This window comes from Pterocles gutturalis, unplaced genomic scaffold, assembly GCF_000699245.1.
Source record: "Pterocles gutturalis isolate BGI_N339 unplaced genomic scaffold, ASM69924v1 scaffold10572, whole genome shotgun sequence".
In the NCBI taxonomy this organism is placed as follows: Eukaryota; Metazoa; Chordata; class Aves; order Pterocliformes; family Pteroclidae; genus Pterocles; species Pterocles gutturalis.
In genome coordinates this window covers 62,437-73,363 of record NW_010112861.1, presented here as the reverse complement: position 1 = coordinate 73,363, position 10,927 = coordinate 62,437, and the positions used below count along the sequence as shown (strand labels likewise).

The 10,927-nt window shown below is 46.2% G+C and overlaps 1 protein-coding gene across 3 annotated transcripts in view; it reads right to left on the bottom strand.

The window, feature by feature from the left end:
- The window catches only part of ESRRB (estrogen-related receptor beta), a 38,695-nt gene that overhangs the window by 9,255 nt on the left and 18,513 nt on the right, over nt 1–10,927 (bottom strand). For 2 of the 3 annotated variants that reach the window (XM_010074233.1, XM_010074231.1), the window contains 2 exons: nt 4,390–4,500; nt 3,576–3,737 (listed from right to left, as the gene is read on the bottom strand). In XM_010074233.1, coding sequence (XP_010072535.1) covers nt 3,576–3,737; nt 4,390–4,500 — 273 coding nt within the window. Of the gene's footprint in view, nt 1–3,575; nt 3,771–4,389; nt 4,501–10,927 lie in introns of all 3 variants that reach the window. The other variant, XM_010074232.1, reaches the window with a different exon arrangement.

The following is a 10,927-nucleotide window of genomic DNA, read 5'->3' as shown; positions in this document are numbered from 1 at the left end:
AGGCAGTTATGGCAGGTGGGAATTGTACAGGAGAGACCATGCTTTACCCTGTGCCAAGGAGAACAGAAGAGCCAGCTGCAATTGCCCTACCCAGCTCTGACAGGCCCCTGCCAGAAGCATTCCCAGGTAGCCAACGACTGTAGCTCTGGCAGGCGGGCATGACGGTGGGAGTGCTGCGGTGCCAAGCCTGGAGTTGAAACATCTGACAGAATTGGGACCCTTTTCCTCCAATGTTTACACATGTAGAATGTAAGGGCTGGAGGACATTGCCTATATCATTGCAGTCTGCACAGGCAAGGGAAGATCAGACAACCTAGGGTCTCCCATGCTATAAAACTTGAGATCAGGAAAGGTAAATGCTAATTTCACCTGGCCAAAATCACAGGCTTGCTGTTACAAGGTTATAATACTGGAGAACCTCTAGTTGTGAAATTCAACTGCCTCGCCATCTTACAGCTCCCAGGAATTGCTGGAATCCAGCCCTTTTGCATTCCTGAGCTGTTTGATGGCACAGCATCCAGAAAGTGCCCTTATTGTTCTTGTTTCTTGTTGCTTTGCGCAGGTCTTATCCTGAAAGGTGCTGAATGCTCCATTGCCGTCCCTAGGCTCCCAAAAGAGGAGCCTCTGTCTCTAGCACAGAGCTGCACATGTTTCCCTCCTTCCCAGGTGCAGGTTGAGAAAAGCTGCTTTATTTGCAATAGTGGATGTGACATCCAGGTTTTTTATATTTTGTGATTTTTTTTTTTTTATTTCAGTGGTTTGGCAGTGGGAGCTTCCAGAATTAAAAAAAAAAAAAAAAGTCACATAATTTGTGGCAAGTGGAGTTCATAATCTGTTAATTTATTATCATTTCTGTCATCCTGGAGGGCCATTAGCAGAGGTAATAAAGGGAGATGTAATTATAGGATCTGAGGCCACTCCAGACACAGCTGCTGTCACTCTACTTGCTATATTTCATTCTGTGCTAGTACTATCGTCTTCCTAGTGAGAACAGCAAGACAGCTATCCTGGGAGAGCCTTCATCGTCAGCCCTCAAGAGAAGTCTTGTCTGCCTGCATCAAGGCACGCAGAAAAGGTAGATGTTGTTCAAAGACAATTAGCACAGCAGGGAGGGTGAGTAGTGTGGAGGGCGCCCTCATACAGGCAGGGACAACTCCACGTTGGCTAAGTGTGGGTTTTGAGCTACTGGCTAATAAGTCTATTGAGCGAATAATGTTTGCTAAACACCATTAAATAATGCTTTCTTGTTATTATAGGAAAAGTGTCTTTAAGCTTAACTGATTTTATTTGCTAACACTGTGGGGTAGAAGTTTGAGCTGACACCTGGGATCCTGAAGGGTTGGTATGACCGTAACATCACACTGTTGTTACTAATTCCAGTGTGAACACAAGGCAGGAATATGTGACTTTTGTTCCTTTTTCCATCTCATGCACACAGGAAACAATGTCCTGTTTTGCTCAAAATCCTTGGAAGGCAAAAATACGGGGCATGGAAAATCTAGATACCTGGCAGCCTTCTGGCCCTGCCCTGCTCTGCCCCCTTGCTGCCTAACTCAGTATGTTTCATATTTGTTTCAGAACTACAGGGTATTTTGTTGCATTTTTATGAACTCTCTTTATTATATTTGTTTCTCAGTACTGCTCCCTTGTGTAACAATCCCCGAGCTCTCTCCTGTACACACAGTCTCCTTACAATACTCCTGATGGTCTGAACTGTGCCAGGCTGATGGCTGTTACTGGGTTGCAGGGGCTTTGATAAAAGAAAAAAATATATACACGGAAAAGAATATACACAGAGTAAATGGAGATGATGGCATGTGTGTCTTGCCTTTCAGAGAGAAGAGCCTGAGATTACAGTGCAGAAGTAATCTCTGCTACACTACTGTTCTGGGATAATATCACCATGGCAGGCTGGAAAACTCTGTAGGAACTCAGAGCTGAGCATCCCGTGATCATCCCACAGCCACAAGCTAGGGAACTACAGCAGGACACCCTGTGCGACCATAAATAGCCAAGGTTAGAAGAACATACAACAGCACCTCACTGAACAGCCGTAGCAGCTAACCGCATTGCAGTAAAACCATTCCTGTTAACACCCCAAGTACTGGGTTAGTAGAGCAATCTAGGCTGAGATCCCTAATCGCCACTGTAACCCCACTTGTGATGAATCAGCCCCAGATGGATTCCAGCACTAGTGACGGGTGTAATCCCTGCAGATACTGCAGATCTTGTGTAAGAAGGGCACCACTGAGATTAACCTCTACTCAGAAACAGTGTCCTGAAAAAGTTTCTCCAGATTTTACAGTCCCACCATGTAACAGTCCATATTCCATATAGCCCAGGAAACCAATAACCCTTGAGTCACAGAAGAAATACCCCCTCTGAAAAAGAGAAGCAACCACCAAAAAGCCAAAAGAGGAGCTACAAAGAGAAACAAAATACACGGGAGAACTAAACTGTCTGATCACTTGCGCTAAGATGCCTCACCAAACAAGGAAGAACCTAAAGCCAAGAAGCAAAGCAAGAGAACACAGACCCATGTAGTGAAAGACACAGACAACATGCAATCCTGTGATCCTGTGGCTGAGCTTCAGATATTCTCCCGATACAAGGAAGGGGGATAGAAGGCAGGAGATAGCTGTGGTGAGCTGTTCATAGTGAATGTCAGAAGCAGTCTTTGGAAAGCAGCCACGTAGACCCCAAGGACAACCCCTAAGTTCCCTGGCCAACCTTCTCCACACCCACATCCAACCTGTCTTTTTTTGGCAGGGGGGAACTAGAGAGAGGAGGCATTTTCCCTCCCCAGTCCAAATCTTTGTCCCCAGAATCCCGTAAAGGGCCATGTCTCCTCCTTCAGCCTGGGTCCATCCTACCTGCAGGTGTGAGACACTTTCTATGTCACTCAATCATACAGACACTCATTGGATATAGTCAGTGAGCCATGTGAGGCCAGTCACATTGCCAATAAATTGTCCTCAGTAGTTGTCAGCGTAGAAGCCTGAAGACTGACTGACAATAGTGAGTATGTCCTCCATCCCAATGGGATTTGTTCTATGATGAACCCAGTATGACAAAAGCTTTCCTGAGTCTGGGCAAGAATGCCCACTACAGACAGGGTGGGTACTTGCCTTGTCATTAGCAGTGAAGTACAGTCACTGCCATAACATTTATTCATCTACAAACACAACAGAGATGGGCATGCTGATACAGTGCAAAATCTCTGAAGTCCACCATACCATACCATACCATAACATCCCAAGGGCTGTTTCTCAAGTGTTTTCTCTGTGCCTCTCAATGCCAGGTACAACTGAGAACTCTATCATACCATCTCAAAGCCTTCTGTGTAATCCCAGGGCACACACACACCTACAGTCATCAACTTATGGACCTACACCATAGGTTATATTGAAGTTTGTTACCAATGAGAGCCCACCACAAGCAGTTTTCTGTGACAGTAATTTCCACCCATCACTATATGTAAAAATCCTGGTTGAAGACAAAACTGATAAGCACAGTGATAAATAATAGCTCCCTTTGCTGTTCATGCTTATACCCTTGTAATTCCCCCTGTTTACCTGGGATGTGCTTTGCCCAGCCAATGATCACCACCAGTTCCCTGTCTGCCAGGTCACAGAGGGTTGTCAGGGCTTTGATGTCACTCTCTGGCATGGTTGGATCAGGCATGGCATAAATCTTCTCTGGCTCAGCCACCAGCAAGTGGGAGACGATCTTAGTCACTGCACATTTCAAAGGAGAAGCTGTTGTTGTATCTCTCATGACATAAGGTGTCATAACAGCTCTTTCTAGAAGGACCTTCCTGGGATAAGACATGACTATAGAGTCCATAGGACCTCAGAAATGGTTTTGGTCACAATGGGAGAAGACTACACTGCAGCTCCACAAGCTGTAGTGATCTGCCTATGTCAAACCAGCTCTGTACAGGGATGACAAAACCAGGAAGCTACTGTAAAGTTGTCAGGCATTGTCTCAGGGAGGTCCAACAAGGGGAGGAGGAGGCACAAATAATCAGTTGGTGGGATGTGGAAAAGCTTAGAGAACTACGGGTAGTATGGAAGAGAGAAATCAGCATGGGACCATTTTTGTTAAGATAGTTTGGATACAGGAAAAGATCAGAATATCACTAGATGGATTTACATAATCTCCTAGGAAAAGTCTGATATTTAACCCTAGGTACAATGAATACAGCGCCTGGGCTGTACCTTAGGTAAACCTAATCTACCTCTGCACTATGATCATAAGAAAAATATCCCAGTGCTGTGACTGATACGGGAATCAGAAATGACAACTGCTCCATTGTACGTTTTGGGAGACCGATAAAAAGAAACTTAGTAGTTGCTCAGAGGACCACAATTCAAGACCAATACATACGTGGCTTTTTAGCTGGTGGGGGGATCTGTAAGCTCAGATAAGTGCTACTCTCAGAATCCAGCCTCCTCTTGTATTTCTGACGGCCTCCACGGACTCGGTCCAGACGAACACCTGCAGGTAAAAGAAGATAAATCCTCATGATTCCTTAGTGCCACAGGGAACCTGGACATCCAGAATTCCCCACACTCCAGGGAGCTCTCAGCTGAACTCAGCAATCCCAATAATACCAGGTAGACTGCCTCCAGCTCTAACCATGCTGCTGTGAGCTTTACTTTTATTCAAAACATTAATGAAGGCAGAAATTAACCCATTCAAACTCTTGAATCACCATCAATCTGATGGGCAAATGAAAAGCTTCAGACCTCAATGCCCTCTAGATGATCTTGCTTTTAAAAAGAAAGACTTTAAATGTCAATCAAACCTGCAGTTATAAAAATAGCCCAGCTTGTTCTTAAAATGAGAAGTTAAATGTTGTGTGACCCCTTACTGTTTATATTTTGAAAAAGTGACCTATAGCAAATAGATTATGAGCTATGAATTCAACAAGGATGTTTCAGCCTTGATCAAGTAAGGCAACTGTAATAAAAGTAGAACCCAAATAAATAGAAACAACCTCTACTACAACAAAGCAATGATACAGCTGAAGTAGGGAGACACTGGAGAATTTGTTGCAGCTCTGCCAAAATACAGTGAATCAAACAAACAGCACACTGAAAACAGTTAGTTCCCAGTGACTGGGAAACACCAGTGACTGTCACCATGCAAAAAAACCATAGCTGTATCAATAAACCAGGAACAGCAGCTGAACTACTGTATTAGTACAAAAGACAATGTTAAATCCTGAAAAAAGCTATAGATATTTATCCAGTTGTCAGTTATTTCTGGTCAGCCATATGATCTCTGGTAACCAGTTCTTGTGAAACTGGGTAACTCAGTGTTGATGGGAGAAATAGTTATTGCAAAAAAAAAACCCCAAAACCTTTCAAGGTAAATGCAGGAGCATTCAAATAGGATAAAAATTTGAATTTATACTATACAAGTACTTAGAAACACACATGAGTTTATCTAGTCTGATCACAGGAACAAATTTAGTAATACACTTACTAATCACATCGAGCCATTAATATTTTGCAATCAATCCACTGCATAAACACAAACGACTAAAAGCAAACACTCCAAATCAGTTTTGAAGTGATGCTTTTTGAACAACTTGTATACCTGAAAAAACCTGCAGTCTGCTGATAAATATTCAACCCTAGAAAGAGGCACATGTCTGTCACTTACTGTGTGTTTCAACGCCACATTTGCCTTACTATGTCATGGAAAAGAGAAAGCTTTTACTGTAATGTTCGCACCAGCACCACTTGCACCACATTAAACCATTATTTGTGACAACATCTAGATCCCGATAGTCTTCACACCTGAAGTACCTGAACCAGCTTGACTGACAGACAGTACCAACAGCCCCACCACAGCAAGAATAACCAACACCAACCACTGAGTCATACAGTCTGACAGCAAAATCTCTTTACAGTAGCAACACTCACATGGAGGTCTAGGTGGCATTACCTGTAAGGCATGGTGTGTGCGGACAGAGGCTCACAGGCATAATGTTATGAATGCTATATAGCTGCTTCCTTTTAAGGGTCCTGCTGCTCCCATTGCACAGAAGTGGGAATGAGCAGGCCTGGAGCTCTCCATAGCAAAGGAACTGCTGCTGCAAGTGGCTGCTATGGCACGATGGGAGATATTGAGGATGGAGAGAAAGACATGAAGCCGAATAGGTGAACTCAGATCAAACTAAGTAGTTCCTTCCCCTGACACATTTTCTGTTTCTGACTCTGTGTGAAGAATTTTCGCACATCCCTAAGCATAAGTACCTCCATTACATGGCAGTGTTTCTGAAAATGTTGCCCATTGCTTCTTTTACCTCCATAGCCTGTGGGCAGGACTCCTTCCTAGGAGCCCCAACATGTTCCAGAGAGTGATTTCAGAAAGGGCAGCCAGGGAATCCCAACCTGGGATTACCTAGGGAGATTCCTGAGGAACAGCACCAATAAAGTTTTGGACGAAGCAGGAAACTTTCATTTCCATCCATGGTTTCTCTCCTTCTATGAATGTGTCCTGGTTTCCTAAGAAAGAAGACCTCTATTCTGTGCTCTGCTGAGTGAATGACACCTACCTATAAGCCAGGAGAGGAGGGAGAGACACAAATTTCAGGAACTGCCAGTAAACCAAGTAACCAGGTGTGAAAACTAAATGGGTCAGTAATACACTAAAGATTATGGACTTCAGGCCTGAATCACAGCTCCCCAGGACCTTTGCAGAACAAGGGTCACAGGGGGGTCCATACCCTCATGCCAGTGGGTAGGATGTCATTAGTGCAGGGAGACACTATTTCTAGGAGAAACCAACACACAGCCCTCCAGGATTCTTTTGCTGTGCAGCTTGATAAGCAGCACAGAGGGGGGACTGGGCGGGGTAGGGAGGAAATGGGGGAAGGAGCTCATTTCCTTCTCCCAAGGAGAAGCATGCCATCCTCCAGTGCTTGGCAGAGGGACGGCTGCACAGGTTGCAGCAGTATTAGAGACCATCAATCAGATTATAAGGACACAAAGGACTTAAGTGCATTAAAAAAAGATAAGAGAGATGCAGAGAGATTTACCCTCCATCCCTCCTTCCCTCAATGAGCAGATAGAGGTGTGTTTGCCCAAGGACTTTGGCTTGTTAATTTTGAGGAAGTGTTTGTCCTCCTCTAGTTCCTCATCCTGTGCAATACTCCTTGAGGCAAATGTTTTCAATCAGCATTTGCAGAACCACTATTCTACCCTGTCAACAGTGCTCCAGATGCAGAGCCAGTGAATAGGCTGACCCCTACGTAGTGCATCCCAGTGCCAGCTTCTGAGCGCAGCGACCTGCAGGTGCTACAGCAAACAAAAGCGTTTCAACCCCTAAGTCCCTGACTGTGACGCTCCAGGCATAAGCATTGTGGCAAAATCCCTTCCCAAAGATCTGACAGCCTAATGGGTCATATCTAGATGGAAGAAAAGGGCACAGCCAAAAATCAGGACCTGGTACTGAGCTGTGGTATTCAGGTAGCTTGTTAATGCCTGCAGTTCTACTTTGATTTCCTCGGTGGTTGATTTTAAGATACGCAGGCTGGTTACAATGCAGCTCTGAGAGGGACACTAAAGGATGTTAAAATGGAGTGGGGAGGTGCAGTGGGTGAGCTCAGAGAAGCAGCATGGAGGAAAGCACTCAGTAGAGAAGAAATGGAGAGGGCTGTAAAAAGATATGAATGGAAGTGAGAGAGTGTAAGGAGAAGGGAGATGAGAGAGAGAGCTGGAGCAAGGCTGAGCGGTACATACACTAAGCACGGATTTCACACCAAACGTGCAGCCACCTGACTTTTAACTGCAGGGTGCAGCAGCCACTTACGAGATGCAGCTGGTCCATACTGAAGACTCTTACATAGGGTCTGGTGCCACAGCCTGACAACAAGACAGCAGCAAGAGAGAGCAGTTGCCTTCCAGCTCCTGCACAAACTGATTTCTCACATGGATCACAACTGGTCAGTTCCCAGGAGAGAAGGCACTCATCCTACAAAACTGTCACCAGCATAGGCACTCCTGGACCCTCCTTCCTCACAGTATCAGCAAGGAGGGGCTGCTAGAGCAGCAAAGAAGGAAGGGCTTACGTACACAATGTGAGATGCAACAGTATAGGGCAAAGTTGGGGAAGTACCACCCCTTGATAACTTACCTTTCTGGCAGCTGCTTCTTTGAAAATGAAGGCTATCTGTGCTGGAAACATCCCCTCTCCTCCCTCTCCCCTGTGTTGCAAGGAAGCACACTGAAACTTGTTACCTTTTGAGGGACCCTGCATAAGAGTCCTGGCACCTTGTCTGACCTAGCTGTGGGCCTGACCCCGGTGTCTGCCATAGGGATTGAGTCCCAGCTCACCAGCAGCACACTCAGCTTCCCGGCCTGCCTGAGGCTGTCTGACCTAGCACTGCAGAGGCCAGAGCCAGGACTTGCACAGGACTCTTTGGCACAGCATCCTGCCCAGGGTAGGGATATCAGTTTTCTAAGCGTCCTGTGGGTGCCACTCGTGTTCCAAGTGCTCCTGCAGAGAGGTCTGTGCCAGCACCAAACCTCTGCAGTGGGAGAGCTGATCTGCTGATCTGTTCAAGCTCCCTGCATTTCTCTGACATGCCCCTCGAAGAGATGTCTGTCCAACAACTTTGGGATCAGATGTCCCCTTGCTGACTTGATAACATCAGGATTTGGGTTTTTTTTTTCTTAATGGAAGTAAAATAATTCCAGCTTTTTTTAAAAGCTGGACTCAGGCCCAGTCTGTCGGAAGTAAAAATAGCCGAGTATGCAGAGGCAACAGCACACAGAGTCAGGTTTAGTTTCTCTTTTATTTTCTGGGGACTAAAAATACTCTTAAAAGCTCTGTGAAGCTAAGCCCTGGCCAATGGGAAATGCAGTCTAGGCCCAATATCGGCTGTCGCGTCAAATTACTAACCTCAGCTCACTTTCCATCGAGTCCTATCACGTGCCCATGAACTGATACGAACAGAAAGATCTGTCTTGCCAGAAGAGTTAACAGAGGAGCCAAACTACAGGGTTTGCACGGTACAATGTGTGTCTAGACCAAGAAGGACACAACCAAAGGGAACATGGGGCAAGTGCTGGCCAGGCAGCAATGCCCACAGGCTTGCTTTTGCTGCGCTTCCCTGATACACCAGCCAGGTCCTGTGCCCATTGCCCACCTAATCCTTGAGCTGCAGTTTCTGCATCAATGCAGCCTGCTTGGTCTCCCAGGGTCTGAGCTGGGGTAGTGCTCAGCAGCTAACAGATATGCCCTTGTCCCCAGGAGCTGCAATCTAAAGTACATGGATTGGCACTGCCCAAGGAACCTGGAAGGTGTAGGCTAAGAGCAGAGAAGAAAGGAAGGGAGAGGGTTTGTGCCCAAACTATCTCCTACAGAATTTCCCTCTCCCTTTTTGCTCAGAAATTCAGGAGAGACTGCAGGATGTCGCAATGGGATGAGCAAGCCAGGAGGAGGCCTATCAAGGAAACACCAGCAATGACCATAAAAGTTAGGCTTGCCAAGATGAGGAAGGAAATAGACTAAAGGGAAAGGCATCTCTGTCTAACAAGAGTGAAGAGAGGCTGCAACTTGACTAGGATCTCTTTTGTTACTCTGAGATTCCATCACGGGAAGGGGAAAAGACCCCTTTATACCATTAGGCTCTTATACTGCTGCAAAAAGAGGCCAGCCCCTGGAAAATCTCCTGGTAGGTGACTGGTGCGATTACCCAACTCATGTGAAACACAGGAAAGCGACTTGAGGGTCACAAGTTAGTATGGTCAGAAAAACCCAGCAAGTAGCATGGTGCATGTCTGCAAGCCTGGGAGTGACACTTGCAATGGGAGGGCGGGGAACTAGCCAGGGAAGGCTGGCAGTGGGGTTGAAAAATCCATTTCTTGTCTTACAAGGGTCTATAGAGAGATTAGATCAGTTCAAGCAGGGTGTTGCAGCCTGCTCCACCTTTGATGTTTTCAGAGATGTGTTAGTTGAGTAGGAAAGCTCCTTTGTGTCTGTCTGGCTAAAGAGTCTGTGGACTCAGAGGGACAGGTGAGCCCTGTGATGCCTGATGATGAACAAGGCACAAGGTGTCCTTGCTCCTCACACACAGAAGGACAAGCAGCATCTCCCAGGTGGTTGGTCTAAAGCATGCAAGATCTGGTGTAACCCACACAGCTTGCAAACTAACCCTTCTCCTCTGCCAATGCCAGATGCACGGCTGCCAGCTCTGCAGAGATGTCTCTGCAGCATTAGCCATTGTTACCTCTCAAATGTATAGCTTCCTTCCCATGCTAAGCCCCTCTCACCTTGCCCCTCAATCACCCTGGAAGTCAGGAATTAACAAGGGTTTCAAGGGCAGATGGAAATAAAGAATACCCCAGTACCTAGTTCAGCTCTCTAATAACCCCCACACCCACACAATCACCCTGTGTTCATGGTCCATGTAAATGTTCTTTGATTGCTTCCCTTCCCAACCCTCTAAATGGCCTGAAGCAGGACAGCAGGTCTATTGGCTAGGTCACCCATGGCAGCAAAGCCTGCAGAGCAGCAGCCTGAGCGGCACTGCGTGAAAGGAACAGATGCAGGCACATGTCTGCCAGGAAAAGACCAAGAATGCCTTTCACAAGAGGACCTAAAAGATTACAAAGCCCCAGCCCCACTGACCAAGAGATAGTGCTCCGAGCTAAATCCTCAAAGGGGTGTTTGCTGCCTAGAGGAACCTGCAGCCCTGGGTGTGATTTAACTCACCTTACTTTAGACTTTGATAGCTCCCTTCTGTGCATCTGGACTCCACTGACAGGAAATAGAGAGAAGTAGGCACCACATTCACCTCACTGGCCAGGCCTCCTGAGGAGGAGTGATGACAGATACTTCTCTCCATTGACTACCAAGGGAACGCCTGCAGGATCAAACCAATGCTTTCTCTAGCCCAGTTTTCTGT